Below are 22787 nucleotides of genomic sequence, written 5' to 3'. Positions count from 1 at the left end.
CAGGCAGAAGATGGGCTGAGAGCTGCAGGCCTTAGAGGATGGAGTATCAACCCGCTTTGGTGTTCTGCTTAGGAGCCACTGACTTGGAATGGTTGGCTGCAGTGGAAATTGGTGGTGGCAGTGGTGGGGGTGAGGGTGGGGGGACTGCAACCCCTCACAGCTGGGGACCCCACAGCAGTGCTCAAGAAACCCTCCAGGTTGGGCTAGGACTCTGAACTCCCACCCACTGGCAATGCTGAGCACCTGGCCTTTGAGTCACCTCCCTGGGCCCAGACATGAAGCTTGTAGGATGGAATGTGCAAAACCTATTGTGACAGGCAGGGAAATGGGGTGGGGGTGGGGACACATTGGTTATGAACCGGCTCCTCAGTACCTTGCCAACACGCTTGCCTTCCACCGCTAGCACCTTCATCTTGGAGAAGTAGTGGTAGAACGCTACCACATAGGTAATGATGGATTTCTCGTCGGGATTTTCTGTGAAGACATCTGCAAGGGGGATGGGGATATGCTCAGGACAGCTGGAAGCCAGAAAGGTGGGGCTCAGAGGGATGGTCTTCCTCTAGCATGCAAGTTCAACTAGAGGCTCCCAGTGACACCGAGCGGGGCAAGAATGGAAAAGTAATGGGTCTGGGAGGAGTTTAGCCAGAGGATGAAATTCACATGAGGACCACAAGAAAGAAAGATATGACATATGACACACACAGAGAGATAGAGAGAGGAGGGAGGGAAGGGGGGGAAGAGAGAGAGAGAGAGAGAAAGAGAGAGAGAGACACACACACAGAGAGACAGAGAGACAGAGACAGAGACAGAGAAGACCCTCAGGCAGACCAGGGGAGGGGTAACCAACCATCGTGGATCTGAGGAGCAGGCTATGGTCTAGACTCCTCTGAGAGTCCCGTGAGGGCAGTGTCACCCCTGCATCAGCGCCACCTCCCCTCACTGCAGCCAAGCAGTCAGGGTGGCTGCCGGCTCACCTTCGGGGTCCAGGAGTGGGATGATGCCCAGCTGGCGCTCGGCCACATCAAATGCATGCTCCAGGTTGTGCCGTGCATTGGAGTCCTTCAGTTTATCGAAGTCAATTAGGTCAGGCCTGGGGGTGAAGCCAGAATGTTCAAGGGTTGGTGGGGGCGGGGGGGAGAGGGGGAAGCGCCTGGATGAAGGCAAAGCTGGTGGTGGTGAGGCAGATGCAGAGTGAGGCCTGCAGAAATGGAAGGAGAGATGGGAGGAGGGCAGGGCAGCAGGTGGGAAGGGGGTGGCAGGCCTGGAGGGAAGCGGGCATGCTGAGGGGCCAGAGAAGCGGCCATGAAGCTGGGCCGGCAGCTGCCTGCACAGTCAGTGTGCGGTGTGCGCTGCCCGGCAGGCTGTGCCCAGCCTCTCGGCCCTTACCGGTGCTTGTGGATCAGGGCGTTAAAGGCCAGGCCGTCCTTCCAGCTCGAGGTGAAGTTGGTGACGTTGACATGGGGATAGCTGCACCCAAGAACAGTATTAAGGAATGGTTTTTTTGAGGGGGGTCCCAAACAGGAAGGGAATTCACCTGGGCTTTCCCAGGCTGCTTGAACATGACCTGCTCAGCCAAGTATAGAGGTTCCTCCGTCAGGAGGGGCCCAGAGATGCACACACCCAGCAGCCCCCACCCCCCATAGTTGCATCCCGGGCCCTTGGGACGGACTCTCAGGTTCCAGGCCTCTGACCAGCAGGACGAGAGAGGCTGCTGCTCCCAGGGTGCCAAAGTAGCTAGAGCTCTGTGCGTGTTGCATGCCCCCGGGGGCAGCAGCATCCAGAGTGGGGCGTGGACAGCATGGGGGTTCCAGGTCATACCCTGCAGTCTTCATCTGACACCATAACAGCAATGCGTCCTTGGCCGAGCGCGTCTCACGACCTTCCTGAGTCTGGACGACGATGTCCTGGATCTGGGTCGTAGGGACAAGAAGGAGGGGAATGAGTTTCTCAGAGACCCTGCTGCTCTCCTGACGTCTCCCTCGTTCCCCGAGGGCGCCTCCCAGGGGCCAGGTTAGTGGCAGCACCAGGTCCTCTGGGGTGCCCTGGGGCCTGCCTTCCACTTCTGTTACTGTGGCCTGGGGCTGGAGGAGAGGAAGACACTGAGCACTTTAAGAAGCCAGATGATGACAGCAGGCAGGCCCGATTCCTGCCCAGGAGGCAGATGCCCTGTGAGACAAGACTGAGAGGCAACGTGACCTTGGAAGTCCTGAATCTGACTAGCAGCTCCTCTTGCCCTTCCCTTCTCCCCAGTTCTGCAGATAAGATGGATTGTTTTGTCTCTGCCACCTAGGATGGGTGTGGATGTGGGCACCCAGGGCTGTGGAGGGAGACATTCTTGTGTGCTCAGTCTCTTCCCTGCCCCTTCTCTCTTCCCACTTGCTTCATTCTGTCCCCAAACAGAGAGGAAAAGGCACTGCTTTCCCTCCCTCACGGAGTCTCTGTTTTCAAAAAAGAAAAAAAAGCTGCACTTTGAACTTCAGGGTGAGAATAAAGGTTCTGGGAAAAAGAAACCCATAAAACAGGTGTTTTATATTCATTACTCTTTTGGGGTTTGTGTTACTATTTCTGAATCAATCTATAAAAAAATTTAAAAATTGAAAGTGTGAGTTTGGGGGTGGGTGGAAGGGACAAGAGGGTGTCGCCAAGGCCGGAGAGATAATATGGAGGGAAAGGCACTTGCCTTATATATAGCTGACCTGGGTTTGATCCTCAGCACCGCATACAATTCTCCCAAACCCCAAATAGGAGTGACTGGCCCCCTAACACAGAGCCCCAGGAGTAAGCCCTGGGCACTGTTGGGTATGGTCCAACCATCCCCCTGCGCCCCCATGCCAAAGATGGAACACCCAGAGCTCAGCCCAGCTATTCATTTCTGTTTCCCCATCAAAAGACCTCACTCCTGCAGCATGGGGTGCCTGAACTTCAGCAATGAAGGGATGACATAAAGGACAGCCACTCCTTCCTGCAGGCACTGCCCCAGGCCAGTCTCTACCCTCTTAGATTGCACAAATGCATGTTTTTCACCCTCCCAGCGCATGTGCCGCTGCCCCCACCGCAGCATACCTGGAAGCGAAGGATGATGGTCCAGATAAGGCCGAGGACTAGACGGTGGTTGCCGTCCACGATGTCGTGCGAGCCCATGTTCTCCAGGTGCACGCGCTGCTCCTTGAGGAACTGCAGGGCCTTGTCCACGTTCTCCAGGCAGTGGATGCGCATCTTCCCCTTTGTGGGCTTTGGCTGGGGACAGGAATGACTTCATCGTCCCCTCAGAGATGGGTGCAGCGTGGGCTGCAGGCTCACTCCCTGACACTTTCTAGTCCTGCCTTTTAATCCACATTTGGAGATTCCCCTTCCCTCCAGCACCTAGAGCTCTTCTTTGGGCACTACTGTATGTATGTGGGGGGGGGGGCGGGGGTGGGGAATTTGAGGGGGGTGATGTGCAGGTTTAAACAAAGCCTACTGAGTGGGTGATCCATAACATTCCAAGGCAAGGGCAGGACTGGGGAGATAGCTCAATGGCCAGGGGTGCACATACGTGCCAGGTCAAATTTCAAATCCCTGGCGCTATCTGCAGGGCCCAGCACCACACCTCTGGGTTTAGTCCTGGAGGCCCCTCACCGCCCCCATCAGCACTGCTGGGATAGCCCTGATGGCTCGGAGCATGTCAGGGTCTGAACAGCACCATATGCTCAGGCCCTAGCATTAAAGCATCTGGCCCAGGTGGCAGAGTAACTCTGAGAGGATCCCTGGATCCTCTGAACATAGCCTGGGAGTGACTCCCCCCCCAATAAAACACTAAAGGAATAATGAATTAGCTGTAAAAAAGCGAATACAATAGTTAACTGAGCATTTACTCTATGCCAGACATAGTGTGTGTGAAGAACCATCTATTGCTACTTGAGAGTGGGTCCATCTTGCCCTCTAGCCTGCCTGCCCCAACTCTGAAAGGCCCATAGACCAAAGCTGAGGGGATCACCTATTGTGATGAGTAATTGCTCTCTGTGGACTCCAGGGTACAGACTCTAGGGTGAAGGCTAAGGGGCTCAACTCCAGCCTGGAGTTGAGAAGGCAAAAGAAAGGCTGGAGAGATGTAAGGTGCTTGCCTTGCATGAGCCTGATGCAGCTTGATCCTCGGCACTGCGCAAAGACCCCCAAACCCCAACAGGAGTGATCCCCGAGTGCAGAGCCAGGAGTAAGCCCGGGGCACTGCCAGATGTGGTCTCTCCCCTCCCCCACCCCTTGACTTCCCTCACACAAAAGAAAGGTAGGAGAAGAACAAATTACATTTTCATTCAGACCCCTGAATCTTAGAGCACTTCCTGGGAATCAGGTATCATTTCCCCCAGTTTTCATAGGAAAGTTCTGCCCACAAGGTCCTGGTCACAAGGACAAAGTGAGTGGCGAGCCTTAATCTGATTCTCTTAATCGGGGTCAACGTTATAGCTGGGTTGACCACCAAGGGGCCTTGGTACCTTCCTCTCAGTGACGTTCCTCTGGGTGATGGTATCCACCCCACCTGAGCATTGAGGCTAAGTGTGGGGCCACACAGGTGCTCCAAGCCCTGGTCAAAAGAGGCCAGGACTCTGCATGGCTCTTGGGAGAAGCATGAAGGAGCAGGAGTGGCTGGAGGCACTCTGGGAAGAAGCCAGAGAACCCAAGGGCCACACTGTATCTTCATACCAAAAAGAACCAAATTCTCCCAGGGAAGAGGGCAGAGCCCCGGAAGGCTGTGGGCACAGGGGTCCTCCCAGGCCTTGTCTTCCCTAACGCCAGCCCCAGGAAAGCGCCTCACCAGCATCTCTCCGGAGAGCACCTCCAGCAGCTTGATGAGCATCCGCCCGTCCCGCAGGTCCTTGTAGAGGTCACTGATCCGGCAGGACACTCGGGCCAGGTGGGAGTTCACCCATTTTGTAAAGGTCTTCTTCTGCACCACTTCCCGCTCATCTGGGTGGAGGGGAGAACCGGGGTGAGAGGTCTGGGACAGCCAGCATCGGGGTGCAAAATGATGGGGCGGAAGGGGTTTCACCTTAAATCCAGGGTCCCAAATTTCCTGGCAGAAGAGGGGGTGTATCAATCTGATCCTCTTCCCAAGGGCATTTGTGGGCAGCAAATGTGCCTTTCAGCATCACGGGTGTATGGTCAGTGACAACACAGCCATAGCCACTGCAGCTTTAACAACTGCCCCCCCCCAACCTCCAGCCAGCTGTCTGCAACCCTAAGCCTGGCAGCACGTGCTGTCCCTCTGTGCCAATGAGCTCAGAATGCATTGCCAGTCTCACCCACCCACCCATTCAACACACACCCTCTTCCCCAAATGGCCTTTCCTGCCACCCAGCCCTTCCCCTCACCCCTAGTCTGTCTTTTAGGAGTCAGCAAAACCAGTGCTTCTCTTTAATATTTGCGGGGGGGGGGGCAGGCAAACCTGGTTCTGTGCTCAGAGGTCACTTGTGGTGGTGTTCAGGGGACCATACGTGGTGCTGTGGATTGAACTATGGTTGGTTGCATATAAAGCAAGTGCTTTTCCTGCCATATTATTGTTCTGCCACCAAGTGCTTCTCTTGACACCACATCAGGTTAAGTCTTCTCATGTGCCTGGACTCTGCAGGAACCAGATGGCCCAAAGGCCCAGGGCACAGGCTTTGCACGCTGGAGGCTTGGGCTTGATACCTGGCCCCACATGGTCCCTAAGCACCACTTGAAATGACCCTTAAGCATGGAACAGGAGTAGCCACTGAGTATTAATGTGTGCGGCTCCCAAACAAACAAAAAAAGACACTGCAGGTTCCTAGAACCCAGGGAAGCTGGCCTGGATCCCCTCTTCCTCCCTGAGGCCTAAAGCTCCCCACACAGCAGCTGCTCCACTGGACATGGAGGGTTGACGGTCCCCACACTTATTCAGCAACAACTGGCTCAGGCAGGGCTACCCTAGGCCAGGCTACATCAGGGCAAAATGAATGACTTGGTCTTAAGGAGTCTGCCGAGGGAGGGAGAGGGATGAAGAGTGAGGAAACAGAGTATATGATCCATGTGGAGTCAGAGACTGGGGTGAGGAGGTGGGGGAGGCGCCAGCCACTGCATTTTGCTAGTTCACCCCCAAAGGGCAGTCCTGGGAAGCAGACATGATACCCCCACTCTCCATTGTTATCCCCCCCAATCAGGCTTCTTTCTTGTACTGGATCTGACGGTGGCATCTCTTAGCACTCCCACACAAATAAATGCAGGAAACTTATCCAAGGAGGGCCGAGAAGCTTGAACAAGAAGCAGAAGAGAGGACAAGAGGCGGAGAGGTACAGACCAGGGGAGAGAAGAGGAACAGAAAAGATAGAAACAGGAAAAACAGAGGGGCTGTACCCTCTGGTTTAGAAGACAGTTTGTGGTGACTGGATTTTGAACACAGGGGCAGGAACTGAGCTGGTCCTGTGCTGGACTCCCTGGGTGCCTAGGATCCCCAGGGAAGAGCCGTGGGGCTCAGCAGACTCAGCAACCTGCAGGGAGAGAATGCCGGCTGGTGAAGCAGAGCCCCAGCTATGGCAGGGGACACTTCTTCAATGATTAAATATCTGATTTAACAGCAACAAACAGAAGAGTCCAGCCAGCAAGGCCTCCGGGTGCCGTCCTGGCAGTTCCCGGGGCTCAGAGCATCTGGCTCCTTCCTGCTGTAGGGCTATTTTAGTGTGAGCATCTCAGCCCTTTGTGCACATCGTCATTCATTCAGCAAATGTGCCCCAGACAGCCACTGGATGCCAGGCTCGGACGGATGCAGGGAATTCAGGGACAGGAAAGAGAGCTCGGCTCCTGGAGCCTGGAGGCAGATCACTCTCATAAATGTGACGATGCGCAGGAGCCGCAGACAAAGAATTCTAAGGCAGCCATCAAAATAAGACTCCCAGGAAGAGAGAAAATAGAACTCCTGATGATAAATATAAACTTCAAGTATCCCTCATCCATTCTGGGCCTCCGGGCAAAGTCTCAAATGGAAAATTCCCCCTTACTCTTTAATCAGCAGCAAATCAAACCACTTCCCCGGTGTCAAGGACTGACTCAGGACACTGCAGTTTTGATCCCATACTGGGTGCCAGACAGGAGGTAACGAGGTTCCATTTGTTCTCTGTCGGGTTCAGGGTCCACAGAGCCAGCACAGCCCCACAGTCCTTTGCCAAGAAACCAAGTTCGTCCTTGAGCTGGAATCCCTTCCATTTACTTGTGGAGCTAAGAACAAGGGACTGAAAATTTTCAGCCCGTTCGAGGTGTTTCAAGAACCTAAAGTCGTTTCTTCCTGTTTCCCTTTCTCCACACAAAGTAGCCAAAAATATGTCACTGCATGGGTGTTGAGACCCCTTTATTTGTGCTTGACCGGAGGGGATGTGGAATTTTTTTCCAGGCTGCTGGGCTTGGATGTGCATTAGTACTGAACTGACCTCCCATAAATCACCCTTCAATCTCCCTGTTTTCACTATTTCTGGACTCCAGGCCGTTTTTCTAACCTGGAGACTGATTTGGGGTGGGGGAGGGGGAACAACTGCGCAGAATCCCCAGCACCCTGAACCCTGTTGAATGGGAGAAAGATGCTGAGAGGCTAATGATGGTCATAAGGAGAGAAAAAAGGCCCAGGGGTGGGGATTAACTTCCATTAGCTGGTTTGCTCAGGCTGCAACACAGTGCCATGATCAGCACATATACTCCTGGCAGGGCCAGCCGGCGCTAATGGCGCGCCAGGAGCTTGCAAACACAGGAGAGGTGTGTGGCCCACAGCCAGCGGGGTTGGCTACTGGGTGGAACTGACAGGCTGGGGGCAGCGTGCATGGACTGGCAGCCCACTCTGACCACCCTGCAGGTCCTTTGCAAGGACCTAAACATTGCCGGTATTGACAAGAAGGCCACCAGTGATGTAGCTGAGTCAAAACCAATGAAGCTGCAGAAAACTCTCAGGCCTCTGCTCACAGCCAGCCTGAGCCTCTCTACTCTTCTACTCAAGTCGGTCTCTTCCTCTTCCTTTCGTTCCCAGGCTGTGGTACCCTCATTCCTCTCTACATCTGAAGACTTCCCAAGAAAACTCACCTTCGTCTGTTGGATTTTTATTTTTGTGTTTGGAACACACCTGATGATGCTCAGACGTTACTCCTGGCTCTGCACTCAGGAGTCACTCCTGACAGTACTCAGGGTGCCATATGGAATGCCAGGGATTGAACCCTGGTCAGTTGCATGCAAAGCAAGTGCCTTACCTGCTGTACTGTTGCTCCAGCCCCTCACCTTCCCTTTTTATACCCCACTTCAGAAAGGTTTGAGGCCCCGTAAACCTACACTACCCAAAATCCCAGTTAGTCACCCACTTACAAGTGAGTTCAGAGGTAGTGCTTAGACCAGGGCTGGCACACGGAGAGTTTGCTGTAAATATGTGCCACTGTATCTGAGGGAAAGAGACACACATCCACAGTTAATGAGCAAAACCCACAGTCAATTTACAACTGAACAAGTGATAAAGACAAGACCATGTTGTTGATTTATCTGATTGCTTGTTTTGGCGGAGGGCATGCCTGACATAGCTTAGGGAGCACTCCTGGCTTGCTTCTCAGGAGACCACGTGGTGTTGAGGATTCAACCCAGTCTCATGAAAGCCTTGTAACTGTATCTCATGGCGATTCAATTAAATAAATAAATAAATAAATAAATAAATAAAGCAGATCATAGAGGGAGAGGGGTACAGGAAAGAAGAAAAGTGTCTGCCATAGTGGCAGGCTGCAAGGGTGGGGAGAGAAGAGTAATGAGGAAGACAAATATCCCAGGTGTTTTTTCTTCTTTGTATGTGTGTGGGAGGCCATGGATGAATTTGGCAGCCCCATAACATATAAATAACATGTTCTACTACCAAGTCACATCCTGGGCTGTTTCTATAAAATAATAATCATAGCATGAGGTTATGATAATGAAATAGTGTGGTTCTAGCTTATGAATATGGAGACACATGAGTGAAACAAAAATAGAACCAAGAACATAGAGGATTTTAATATCTAATAAAGGTGGAAATTCAACATGAAAGGGAAAGATGAATAAGGGTGGGCATCCAGGAAAAATTAAGTTAAATTAACACCTCATATTCCTGAATAAATTTTATTTGAGTCAAAAATTGCAATGTAAAAAAAATACCCACAGAAATGTCAAAATTGTGGAGGTGGGGGTAGGTGGGCAGAGAAATTATACAGTGGGTAGGTAGCTTGCCTTGCACATGGTACAGCCCGGTTCAATCCCTGGCACCCTATATGGTCCCCTGAGTCTGCCAAGAGTGATTCCTGAGCACAGAGCCAGGAGTAAACCCTGAGCACCTCTGGGTGTAGCCCCCAAACAAAACAAAACAAAACAAGCCAGTTATCAATCACAAAATAATTTTCTTCCTAAGTGTGACCCAATTCAGAATCATGAGAATAAATTATTGGGAATTCAACCACATTTAAAAAAAAGTTATAAAGGAAAATAACCAAGGTTTTGCTTATCAGCCAGGCAAAGATAAAAGATCTTGTTGGCAAGGATGGAAAGAAAAAACATTCATATGTTGCTGGAGAGGATATAAAAGCAGGTTGGCAAGACCCAGCAGAATTACAAATGCACATTCCACTTCTAGGAATTCACCCTACAGATAAATTGCAAATCCATGCACAAGATTATACATTGCATAATTTTAAATAGCAAATGATTAGAAGTGACAGAGGGTGACTCCACAGCTACAAGTGCTCTCTTATAAGCTGCCCACAGTCTGTCTGGACAGCTCTGCCATGTAGGACCCACAGCACCACTGCAGAGGATGCCATCCTGATGCAGAGCCCGGTGTGGGCAAGCACCACAATTACAGTGGACCACCATTAGAAAGCACCACAGCTAAAGATATGTGAGCACTGGAGACCAGAGAATAGCCACAAGTTAGCACATAGCAATGCCTTGCTCATTGTACAACCAGTCCACGTGAGAGCACAACTCAGCGAGCATACCCCCTGGCCAGCACCTGTGAGCACGAGGGCAGGACCCTCAAAGAAAATTGTGTGAGCTCTAGCAAGCACCACAGCTGAGTGTGGAAGCACCACAACCAGAAGTGTGATTCTCCTGAGCACCCAGACCAAGCATGTGAGATGCCATGCAGCACGCATTTGCGGCTGTTTGTCATAGCAACAAATCATCCACAAAAGGAAGGGAAGGGGAAGAGATCTGTCATCAAGCATAGAGAACAGCAATCGAAATATTCAACAACAGGGACTATTTTATAATGCTGATGCATTTATGAGATCATGAATAAGGTTCTAGAAGAGCTATCAATGGCAAGAAAGGATATTATAATCCCTTTTAAAGGAACATTTAGGTTATAAAACCACATAAATATATGATCCCAGTTTTGAAGATCTAGGTTCATGGGGAAAAAAATTAAAGTTGGGGGTTATTACAACTAAATGGTAAGACAGTGACATTTCATTTACTTCTTCATTTAAAGTCTAGCTAGGGTTGATTCTGATAACGTTAGAATGAAAGTATAAGACTTTTAAAGCAAGCAGAGCTGAATACTAAGATGCTGGATAACTGGGTACAGTGAGACAAAGAAAGCAAATAAAGGGGCAAGAGATCAGTACAGGAGGTAAGGAGGTTGCCTTGCATGCTGCCAATCCTGGTTCAACTCCCTGGAACTGCTTATGGTTCCCCTCAGAGGGACTCCTCTCCAAAAGGAAGTGGATACAGCCAAGACAATGATCATCTGCATGTTTACTGATATGAACCAATAGTCACTGTATGCACTAAGTTAATAGCATATTAACATGATGATAATGTTATCGATAAAATTTTAATAAAATCATATATGTGCATTATCTCATATCTGTAGGCATTACTACATATGGGCTACTAGCAATGTCTCTAATTTTCCTTTTTGACTTTTCCAATATTTCTGTCATCCCGGTGCTCATTGATTTGTTCGAGCGGGCACCAGTAACGTCTCTCATTGTGAGACTTATTGTTACTGTTTTTGGCATATCCAATACGCCATGGGTAGCTTGCCAGGCTCTGCCATGTTGGTGAGATACTCTCGGTAGCTTGCCGGGCTCTCCGAGAGGGGCGGAGGAATCGAACACAGGTCGACCATGTGAAAGGCGAATGCCCTACCGCTGTGCTATCGCTCCAGCCCACCAATATTTCTATACTAAATAAATAAATATAGACAGGTAGATGATAGATAGATATATTTTTTGTTTGGGGGCTGTACCCAATCATGCGCAGATGTTATACTTGGCTCTGCACCCAGGAATCACTTCTGGTGGGCTCAAAGGACCATATGGGATGGAGGGGATTGATCACAGGTTAGTTATGTGCAAGGCAAGCACCTTACCCATGGTACATCTCTTTGGCCCCACTAAGAATATATTTCATATAATAAAAAATTTTAAAGATATGAAAGTAATCATCCTACTGCTTTGAAAAATGAAATAGGATCTTCATATTGAAAGAGAGAGAGAGAGAGAGAGAGAGAGAGAGAGAGAGAGAGAGAGAGAGAGAGAGGTTAGCATAAGCCAGTTTAGATCAAGATTTTTTTTGGTTTGTTTGCTTCAAAGATTAGGTTTTTTGTTTGTTCATTGCTTTTGGGTTATACCTGGCTTACTCTTGGCTCTGAGCTCAGGGATCACTCCTGGCATGCTTGGGGGGATCATATGGGGTGCTGATGATTGACTCCTGGTCAGCAACATGCAAGGCAAGTGCCCTACTCGCTGTACTGTTCATCAGGCCCTAAAGAAAGCTAGTTTTGACCTGAGGTTTGAAGACAGGTTTAGAGAGGCAGGGAAAGAAGGGGGGGTCTGTTAAGAACACTTCAAGTAAACACTGGCAAAGGTGCATATGTGTGTGTGCATATGTGTGCATGAGGGTGCATCTGTGCGAGTTTTGGGGTATGGGTGAGACATTGGTTATCCACCCAGAGGAAAGAAGTTGAAGGGCAGCCTAGGGAATTGGAAGTTGAGTCTCTCGACAAAGAACCTGGAGGTTCTGAAGTAAAGTAACACTTTCTATAGAGCCTGTTTGTTCAGCACAACTATCCTGACTGAAAGTATAAATGGGGGTTGGAGTGGACAGAGGTGAGGCTGAGCTGCCTGCTCCCAGGGGAGGCAGCTGCAGGGTCTCTGCACACCTGTGGTGTGTGCACTACAGCAGTGAGTGAGGGAACTGATCTGGAAAGCAGTATCTGACCGGGGAGGCGCCGGAGGTGCTGGTATTCAGAGATTGTAAGATGAGCTGAAATCGCCACGATGAGTTCAAGTCTATTTAGGGAGTATTGGGGGGTGTTGATCATACCCGGAGGTACTCAGAGTTTACTCCTAGCTCTGTGCTCAGGGATCCATTCTGATGGAACTTCGGGAACCATATGCAGTGCTTGGGGACAGAGCTGGGGGGTCCCACATGCAGAGCAAGAGCCTGGCTCCTGTACTTTCTCTCTGACCTGAGTTCAAGTTTTTCATGTTTTGTGTTTTTAGTTTGGGGCGCCATACCCAGCTGTACTCAGGGCTATTTCTGGCTCTATGATCAGGGATGACTCTGGGCAGGGAGGTGTGCTCCAGGTACCAAATGTGGTGCTGGGGTAGAACCCAGGTCAGCTGCAAAAGAGGCAATCACCCTACCCACTATACTACTGCTCTGGCCCCAGTTGTCAGTAATCTAAGCAGCCCTGCTCATGATCTGCCATGCTGCACATATGTCTACGTAGAAATAGACACATGCAAGATTATTTGGCCTCCTTCCCTCTCACAAGACTGTAAAACGTGATTTCCTGGTTGATCTAGTTTCCAGAGTGTGCAGGATGAAGGATTTGGAGGCAGAATGCTCTCAGAGACTCAGCTGCTATGTGACTCCCTGTCACCCCCTCCAACAACACGATAAAAGGGTAAAAAGAGCAATTGCTGGAGATGTTAGGAAAACAACACCCAGCGCGCCTCTTGCATCCAGCAGCATGCAGGAGAGTTGTGTGGGGCAGGAGGAGTGAGTACTGCTCACTCTCATAGCAGGGGGCCTGGACTCACAGCCTGCCCTTGGGAATGAAGCTGCCAGCCCACAGGAAGGACCTAAGATGGAGGAAACCATTAACCGAGCTCACTCCCACCGCACCGCACCAGGAAAGAATGGAGGCTTATTATTAATCTCAGTGAATAAATATTTGATAAAGCATCTTCATGATGATGGATAGTGGAGAGCAGCCTTGTTCTAATAGCATTTTCAAAGAGGAAGAGAGCTTTCATAGAGAGGGGAGAGGGGATGATGGGAGACAGTGGGCAGGGAACCGACTTGGCTGCTCGGATCAGGTGACACGTGGTTTGTCTGCACAGGGGCCTGTCCTGGGGCAGGGAGGGGCACTAATGATGGCCGAACTCCAAGAGGAAGCTGCTGAGTCAATGATTTTTCTTCTGACTGTACATTAAAATGATTGCTGATGATTATATTTATTTCCATGAATAGTATATTTTCCCAATACCTAGCCTCAAAAGAAAGTTCCATTTTAGGTTTTGAAATCTGAGCAGATTTCTTTTTCAGTCTCTTAAGCAGTGCTCAGGAAGTGGGAGGCCCTATTGGTAGATCAAGGCGAGGATCCAAGGACGCAATGCTGCTCAAACCCTATAGTGCTGGGGTTACCTGGGCCACCTGGCAGTGCTGGGGGTCTCCAGGGCCACACTTGGTGATGCTCATGTGATCAAGTGGTGCTGGGCATGCACCCTAACCACTGTACCATCTCCCACCCCTGAGGAGACTTTGTTAAAACCATTTGCTAATGACACCATATTTATCTCCCACCCCTGAGGAGACTTTGTTAAAACCTTTTGCTAATGACACCACCTTTGCCTCTCAGGAAGCTTTAAACCATGGACACATGATGCCTTGGTCTCTTGGAGATACGTCCAAATTTATCAATGTAACAGGTTGTCAAGGAGTGACTGACTGCACTGGAACAAAAATCATACACTCACCAGACACAAAGCCCGTCTTGGGCAACAGTGTCTTGGGCAACAGTGTCCCAGGCACATTGTCAGTGGTAGCTGGAGAGAAGGAGCTGAGGTAGAGGGCCCTTTTACCACCCAATCCAGGAAGGAGTCTGTATGCCTTCACTTGGGTATTCTGGGAGAGCTGGGGAGAGTGGGCTGGGAACAGAGAGGGCTGGAGGCTTTGGCGAATACCTGCTATCACAGAGAGAGCCTTAGGGGTTGTACTCAGAGCATCTGGAGGTGGAAGGTAAGTTTGGGTTGCAAAGCAGCAGCAGCACAGCGCTCCAGAGCCTAGGCTCACAGCCTACAGGCCTCTTGCTGCTCTGCTCAGTCCCCCCACTGTCCTCAACCAACCTTGTCACGGGCCTCCTCTGGCTCCTGTCACAAGGCTCACACCGAGACAGCAGAAAGGAAGTTCATATTCCAAAACCACTAGGTTGAAAGACCAAGCCAGTATGGTTGACACAATGCAGGCACATTTTTGGAAATCCCTGAGCAATTTTTCCATAGGTGAAAGGGCAGGAGAAAGGGCAGAGAGGCCTTTTCTCCTCATGAGCCTTCTCGGGAGGCTCCTAGCTGCCCTCTGCACTGGAATCTTCCAGATACCTCTACATACATACTGAGAACTGGTAACCATGCATTATGGAGTGTCACCTGGGAGGCCAAGCTGTATTCCTGGAAGGCAGGAAGGCTGAAGGAGGAAGGGGAGAGGAGTCACCAGGTTTCACTTTGGGAGGCATTTTTTTGTTGCATTTCTCTACTACCTACTCTCCTGGCTGAGCCACATCTGTACTGAAGTAGCAACTTGACTGGAGTCACTCACATCTGTACTGAAGTAGCAACATGACTGGAGTCACTCGGATGTACAGCCAGGTATGAACGGTTCACAGACAGGTAGAGGCTAAGGTAGCCTGGCTGGTAAAATACATACAGCACTTTCTCTTGTCCCCACAGGTTGACCAGATGGCCCCAGGTAAGGAGAGGGAAAGGATAGGAAATGGAATAGGAACCACCTTGGGGGTGATTCCAGGAGACTCTCCAAACCTTTCTATGAACATCTGATGGGGTGAGGGAGAGGAAAATTCTCTTGCAGTGAGAGGAACACATACTTCTCAGCTGCTCGCCTTCCTCTCAGGTTGAAGAGGAGGCAGGTGCCAGAGGTCTCAGTGTACAGACTAACCCTTGTTCAGGAAGAGGCCTCAGTTTTTTCACCACTGAAACCCACCAAGTGTTGCTGGCTCCAGGGATATAATCTCTGCCTGTGTCAACTGGGATAATCGTCCTGCCACCCCCACTTTCCTGTGTATTGCCTAGGCCCAGGCTCTTCTCTCACAGGGTTTCTGAGGAATTTCTGTGCACCCCTGTCTCTTTAGTCCAGCTGAGTTGCCCTCTCCATTCAGAGCCATGCATTCTGGAGAGAGGTCAGGAAAGTGCACACCAGCAGGGCCATTTCCATGAAGAATAGCCAGGTAGCTTGTTTATTTTGGCTTGAGGAATATCTGGGAAAGGCGGCATAGAATGGATTTCCCCTGGAGCAGAGAGGAAGTGAACACAAGAGGCAGCAAAGAGTGTGGCTAAGCAAAGGCAAGTCTTCTGGTCACACTCATGATACGGAGAAATACCCAGAGTTGCTTCCCCTCCGACCGCCGCCCCCCTGCTCAGGAAGAACATCTAAGGAAGCCTGGTTATCCCTTAGCTTCTTGCTTCTTGGCCCACCTGGGTCACACAGCCAGTGACAAAGTCACAGCTGGGATCTTGGCTGGAGGATTCTTTTGGAGAAAGAGCAAGAGCCCAAAACTCCAGCATTACTTAATCCCCATCTCCCCATCCTCTCCAACGCTCCCTAGATCTTTCTTCCAAACCAACTCTGGGACAAAGGAGGGTGTGGTTAAGCAGGAAGGAACAGGCCCAGGAACTAGCCCAGGTAAGCAGGCAAATGACTGAGCATAAGCATGTGTGCCTAAGATTGAGAGGAGAAAAAAAACAGAAAGATAGTGTTATACGTACTTAAGGGAATATGTATAACACTATCTTTCTATTAGTGTTATCTTTCTGTTTTATATATATATATGTATATATATATGTATGTATGTATTTGGTTTTTGAGGCCACACCCAGTGATGCTCAGGGTTACTCCTGACTCTGCATTCAGAAATTACTCCTGGCAGTGCTCAGGGACCATGTAGGATGCCAGAGGTTAAACCTGGTTTGGCCGCATGAAAGGCAAATGCCCAGCCCCCTGCTATACTGTTGCTCCCGCCCCTATGCCCTGCTGTTTGAAAGTTCAAATTACATATCTCCACTTTTTGAAAAAACAAAACAAAACAATAAAACTACCACATTCATATGTGGTTTAGATAATCAAAAAGAATCCAGAAGAGGATTTTGTTTTGTAGGCCACATGCACCCAGAGCCTTCTGCTCCTTCTCCAAAGAACAACTTACTGGAATTTTCCCCACCTGATTCCTGCTTATACTATATGCTGGTGTTGGTTTAGGTTTTAGTCTTACTTGGCTTATGATCTAAGAATGTTAAAAAAATATTACATATGAACTAGTAGTAATTATTATTTCACTTCATGTCATTTTAGTTTATGAAAGCATTCATAAGGGCTTGGATGAAGATGAGTGATTGACCCTGGCCTTCATGTGTAAGGTCTTGGATTTGATTCTCAGCAACATACACACACACACACACACACACACACACACACATACACACACACAAGAACACACCCAAAGAATTCCACTTTGGGTCTCCCAGAGGAGCTGTATGGTTCAATGCTAGGACCTGGTGGTGTGGATTTGTTCAGGCCCAGCACTATTGGGGGTCACAGGGTCACACCTGAGAATGCATGGCAATCTCCAGATCATACCATTCATGCCAGGGAGTCATGTGATACTAGGGCTCAAACTCAGGGCCTGGTGCAGGAAAGGTGTGTACTTCTCTCTTGAACTATCTTCGACCGCAAAAATACTCCCCTTTTGGATAGGGGGGTGCTGTCTCAGAAATGTAAATATGAACCTTACCTAGCATTTTATTAAGAATTTTTAAAAGTTTCATAAACTTTATCTTACTTTTCTTCACAATCACTTTGGGGAAAGTCCTTATTTAAACAGGAAGTGGATCCAATCAATTGACCCTGCAGGTCTTGAATCTGCATCCTGGGACAGTGTCCCCCTTACAACTTGATCTCACAAAGAAAACACCTAGCCAATCTGCAGCCCTATGGTCACCATCTTACTGGGAATAGAGAACAAAATGCATACATTCAGGAATGGGGAGTTCTTACATAAATGAGGGCCTGGGGTTGGCCCCTGACCCCCCAATATTGCCTTGAAGCAGCCCCCATGCCCACCCTGCCCCTGCCATCTCCCCACCCCACCCCCCGCCCCCGCCACTGCTAGGTGTGACCAAGATTCAAAGCGCAGTAGCTAAGTTACACACTGACATGATGGGGACAAAGGTAGCTTCTGCTTTGTTTGCCTCTTTGGAAAAATGGACCTGCACACTGGCTGCCAAGGCAGTCCCCCAGATGGTTCTCAGGAGAAAAGCACCCACAAGTGAAAGCAGAGAAGTCTGATATCCTTCTCTACTCTGTTTCCTGACCAGAAAGGGTAAACTGGGCCATTTGCTTAGAACTTTCTTCAAACTTTTGCTTCAAGAAAATCAGTGAAAGGGGCTGGAGTGATAGCACAGCAGGGAGGGCGTTTGCCTTGCACGTGGCCAACGCAAGTTCAATTCCCAGCATCCCATATGGTCCCCTGAGCACCACTAGGTAATTCCTGAGTTAAGAGCCCAGGTATGGCCCAAAAAACAAACAAACAAAAAAATCAGTGAAAAACTTAGGTTTTTGGGTTTTTTTTGTTTTTTTTTTTTGCTTTTTGGGTCACACCTGGCAATGCACAGGGGTCACTCCTGGCTCTGCACTCAGGAATCACCCCTGGCGGTGCTCAGGGGACCATATGGGATGCTGGGATTAGAACCCGGGTCGGCCGTGTGCAAGGCAAACGCCCTACCCGCTGTGCTATCGCTCCAGCCCCGGTTTCTGTTTATTTTTTAAAATCCTGAATGAGCAGGGGATGTGGCTCAAGTGGTAAAGCACACACCTTGCATATGAGAGGCCCTGGGGTAGATCTCTGTACTAAGTGCTCCCTAAGCACTGCTGGGAGTGGCTCAGTGGCCCCCAGCACCACTGTGCCACCTGGTAACCAAGGATGGCAGCAACAACTCCCCAAGCTCTTGAACAGATCCCCAGCATTCACATTTACATGTTAGCCAGATGTTCTGAGATCCTAAGACCCAGGCATGAACCCTGGCATGCTCTGACTCCCGCTCCCTGGGGAACACACAGATCCTTTAGTAGATGAGCCATTTTCTTGGTGAGGATGGGCTCTGTGGGCACAGCCCAAGCTCATGAAAGCTGTGATCCAACATTTTCTCACTAACTTGCTCCCACTGCTTTCCCAGACCTCTCCAATCATGCGTGAGGTCAGCTGGAGGAACTCATTGCCTGCCTGCCACTACCTTCCCTCCAACCAGTGATCCATTCCTCCCAAACACCCATCCCCTCACTGCTATCTTCTGCGTGCCTTTTCTACAGCTCTCTGATTCGATGCAGGCTAAATTAATTGTGAGCATCGTTCATTCCCTAACAGATCCCAAACTCCTTAGAGAGAGGCTATGCTGGCTTCCCACAGTCCCATGAGGGAGTATTGTCACACATGGGAGGAGAGCAAAAGATGATAGTTAAAGTGGAAATTGCCTTGGTTTCCTAAAACGTGAGGTATTGAAAGTAGATCTGGGGGTCCTGTGCAGATGGCAGTTCCCCGCCTCACACTGTTCTCTGGCAACCCCCCGGGGACCACTTGCCCCTTTCACTAGCATCGTCATGGGCACCAACAGTCAGATGCTGTTAGCACAGAGCTGTAAAGAAGGGAAAAGCAGACAGGCCAGGGCAAGGCTTCCAAGCTTGCTTTTTTTTAAAGAGATTAAAATTACATAAGCAAAGGGTTGGTGCTATTATTTCCTGTCCCCAAGGAAAACCAAGGCAAGATTTTGTGAGGAAAAGGGTGATGAGAGAAGATAAAAGAAAGAACAAAGGGGGCTTCCTGTAAAGACCCAGGGCTGAGACTGGACTGGACTCCCATCACAACAAGAAAACATGAGATCACCTTTGCCAGGGATGCTGAGACACTAGGCAGGAAATGGCTATTAAGGGCCTCAGAGCCTCTGAAGGGCCTCAGGCCCTATGCCCACCCCAAGGTCAGTCAGAGACCCCAGGATTGGAGAGCAGAGTGGTGGGGCAAAGGTGGAAGAGTGCTCCCATGCCCAGCACCGGAGGTGGTCTCGGAGGTCCCCAAGCAGCATGGTGTCACTGGGCCCTTGCGTTGAGCTATCTAGTCTGGTGTCTCCAAGAATGGCTACTGGGTCCCTGGAATGACTTGGGAATATCCCCCAACCCCCCGAAAAATAAAGCACAAACATTAACTTCAGTTGAGGCAGTGATCCCTGGAGATAAGGAGAAAATCACTCCGGAAGGAACTCAGGGGAAGCTGACCCCTGTTTACAAGGTGGGAAAGGGAGGCAATCAGTGACGGGAAGATGAATGTGTTGGGGGCACTGTACAGAGGGCGGGCGAGGACTCCGTCTGGCACCACCTGCAGGATGTGAATCTTTCTCTGGCTAAGAAAGATTTGCACCCTTGAATCTTTGGGGTCAGAACAGAGTAACCCTGGGTTGACTCCCAGAGGCAGTACTCACAAGGGCTTCCCTGGTGAAGGGGGTGGGGGGGAGGGAGGGCAAGGGGGTGGGGGCTGATGTGGATCTCTGAATTATATTTCAGCCAGCAGGGGGAGAAGTAATTTCTACTAGAGATTCAAGATCTCTCCCTCTCCCTCTCCCTCTCCCTCTCCCTCTCCCTCTCCCTCTCCCTCTCCCTCTCTCTCTCCCTCCCTCTCTCCCTCCCTCTCTCTCTCTCTCTCTCTCTCTCTCTGTCTCTCTCTCTCCTCCCTCTTTCTCTCTCTCACACACAAGTCAATTACAAAGCTGCTAAGGAAAGATGGAATTCAATTTAAGGGTGAGAGGTTCGGTTCAGGAGCGTGCCAGCTGTCCCCCACTTTCTCTGCACATCATTCTTCCCTTTGGAGACCAGAGAGGAAGCAGATACTTCTCTGTGAGGACCAGGCAGAACCGAGGGGTGCACGGAGGTCTGTGCATATATCTCTGCCTGGGCCAGCAGACCCTTCAACATCACCTTCACCCAGATCCTCTCCTACTTCCCACTCTGGCCATAGGTTACTCAGCGGCAGAGGCCAGGCCCACGTGGCAACAGTGCCCACCTGGGAGAAACAGGGGAAGTCTGGGTGCGGCCTGCACACCTTCCCAGGGAGCCCTGAGCCTCGCAACACGTCCCCAGCACTGTTTGCGCCACCACACTCCAACACTCAGAAGCAGGAGGAAGAGAGTTAAATTGGGGATGGTGAAAACAGCTCCCGACCCCCACCTCCCCACGACCGCTCCACAGTACCTGCCAAGGCCTTGATCCGGGACCTCTCAAAGAGCCGGGCCGAGCTGTTGTCATTATCCAGCTCATCGTCTGGGGCATCCCAGCGGGCATTGATCCGGCTGTACGGTGGCTGGTTGCCCACGTTTTCAAACTCCGTGGCCGATGTCATGTCAGCAGGCTCTCGGCAGCTATGATGCCTGCCTCAGTCTTCATGGAAGGGTCCCTAGGGGCACAGCAACACAGTCAGAAGGTTAGTGCCCACCCCTCCGACTTTTTCTCAGGGGAAACTTATTCGGAGCAGCCAACGGGAGCGGATCCTTGCGGGAGCAGCACGAGGGGCCGTCCGACTGGCCATACTTCTGCCGGGGTCTCTGGGTGGTTGGTTGGAAAATATTGCAGCCGCAGCAGCAGCAACAGTAGCGGTAGCGGCAGTGGCGGCAGCAGCGGCGGCGGCGGCGGCGGCGGGGACAGAGCTGACTGCAGCGAGGGTCAGGACGGCCAGCAGGTGGAGACGTCAGTCAGCAAGCAGCTTCCTACAAACTGTCCCCAGAGCCACAGCCAACCACCTAGGGCACCCTGGGCAGCTGTCTGGAGCCAGAGCCCACAGAGCAGCCTCGCCTGGAGGGAACTGGGGCCAGGACCAGCCTGGAAGGGAAATGGGGGCAGGGAGGGAGAGGGAGAAGCTGGAAGTCGATGGAGCCAGACTCAAAACAGATTGTAATTTGTGTTGTGTGTGTGTGTGTGTGTGTGTGTGTGTGTGTGTGTGTGTGTGTGACGGGGGTGGGGGCGACATGCAGGGGTGGCAGGGAATGAATGTGAACTTAAAGATGGAGTTCCAGGTGGAACTGGGGAGTTCCACCAACCTGGCAACTGTGGAGAGTTTCCTTCTTCCACCCAGCAGCAATCTCTGAATCTCTGAAAGCCGAGCTCATAGTTGTGGCAGGAGCTTGGGCAAAGTCTCCTGCTGGAGTCCAGGACAGACCAAGGAACCCAGATGAAACTTGTCCCATCAGCAGGGTGACAGCGAGAGGGACCCCGTGAACAGTGAAGCTATGGGTGTTCTGGGTTATGAGCACCAAGTTTTTCCACCCATCTTTCCATCTGTCTGTCCAGCCATCCATCCATAATTCATTCAACTATATACTGGGCTGGAGAGATAGTACAGCAGGTAGGGCATTTGCCTTTCAGGTGGCTCACCCTGGCTTAACCCCCAGCATCTAAGCCTCCCAGTGAGTTATCCCTGAGCTCAGAGCCAGGAGGAAGCCTTGAGTACCAGTGGGTATGGCTCTCAAACAAAAAACAAACCAAACTCCAAGGAGGTGGTAGACGCAGTGCCAGGCAACTGCGAGTTAGAGCAGGAAGGGCCTGTGCTCATATGCTTATACTCTTGGCAGCCACTAAGTAACTGCAGCAGTTATGGGAGCCTGAATGGGAGAGAACAGGGAAAGGTGAGAACCTTCTGGTGACAGTAGAAGGACGTTTCAGAAGACTCCTAAAGGAAGCTTAGAAGGTCCTGAAAAGGGCCAGATATACAGGGATGAGTTTAATCAGACACTAAAGAGCAGGTGCAAAGATCTAAGGGTACAGAATGTCACAAACTTAGGACTCTTCAAGGATGAGGGCAAGGTTGGGGAGAGAAAGGAGTGGGGGTGTTAGAGGCCAGACTAGGTCCTCATGTCCTGGGCCTTGGAAAATGACCACCTTCCCTTAGGCCTCGGTGTCCTCACCTGTACTTGCCTTTCAGTTATTTCCCCAGGAAAGAAATCCAAGAGAACAAGAGGGGAAGAGGCTGAGGATATGGCAGAGCAGGACGATGCCATATTGCCCACCAGTGAGCTCTAAGGACCAGCCACTCCCTCTATGAACACACAAACACAGACACACACACACACACAGAGCAAACACCTTCCCACTCCCCACCCTCACCCAAGCCCCTGATCCTACATGCTCAAACAGGGACAGACTAGAAGAAACAAAGTGCGCTCACCACCCCAGCCTCACTCTAGCACACCGGCCCTGGCATCAGAGATAGAAGCACTGCGCACCTTCCCCCTTCGAATCAATCAATCCCACCACATCCCTTTGAGGTGAGAGAAGAGCCCAAATTATCCACCTGAATTGCACAAGGGAGAAAACCAAAGCCTGAGACCAGATGAATCAACCCCAAGGTCACTGAGGTGTCACTCGAGAAGGCCGGAACCAAAGACCAAACTGCAGTCCAATTCACCTCCTTCCTCCACCCTTGACCAAATGAGCTTTAGGAACACGGGTGAGGAAAAGAACATGGC

The 22787-nt window shown here is 50.6% G+C and overlaps 1 protein-coding gene across 1 annotated transcript in view; it reads right to left on the bottom strand.

Annotated features, from left to right (window-relative positions):
- SPTB (spectrin beta, erythrocytic) overlaps positions 1 to 22787 on the bottom strand; it is a 138963-nt gene that overhangs the window by 48082 nt on the left and 68094 nt on the right. Inside the window, exons 2-8 of the mRNA XM_055133928.1 lie at positions 20521 to 20722; positions 4793 to 4944; positions 3064 to 3237; positions 1819 to 1910; positions 1387 to 1467; positions 975 to 1090; positions 374 to 486 (exon numbers count right to left, since the gene is read on the bottom strand). Of these exons, the coding sequence (XP_054989903.1) occupies positions 374 to 486; positions 975 to 1090; positions 1387 to 1467; positions 1819 to 1910; positions 3064 to 3237; positions 4793 to 4944; positions 20521 to 20668 (876 nt within the window). The 5' untranslated portion in view covers positions 20669 to 20722. The remainder of the gene's footprint in view (positions 1 to 373; positions 487 to 974; positions 1091 to 1386; positions 1468 to 1818; positions 1911 to 3063; positions 3238 to 4792; positions 4945 to 20520; positions 20723 to 22787) is intronic.

This window comes from Sorex araneus, chromosome 3, assembly GCF_027595985.1.
Source record: "Sorex araneus isolate mSorAra2 chromosome 3, mSorAra2.pri, whole genome shotgun sequence".
Classification (NCBI taxonomy): Eukaryota; Metazoa; Chordata; class Mammalia; order Eulipotyphla; family Soricidae; genus Sorex; species Sorex araneus.
This window is presented reverse-complemented; position numbering and strand designations above follow the sequence as displayed.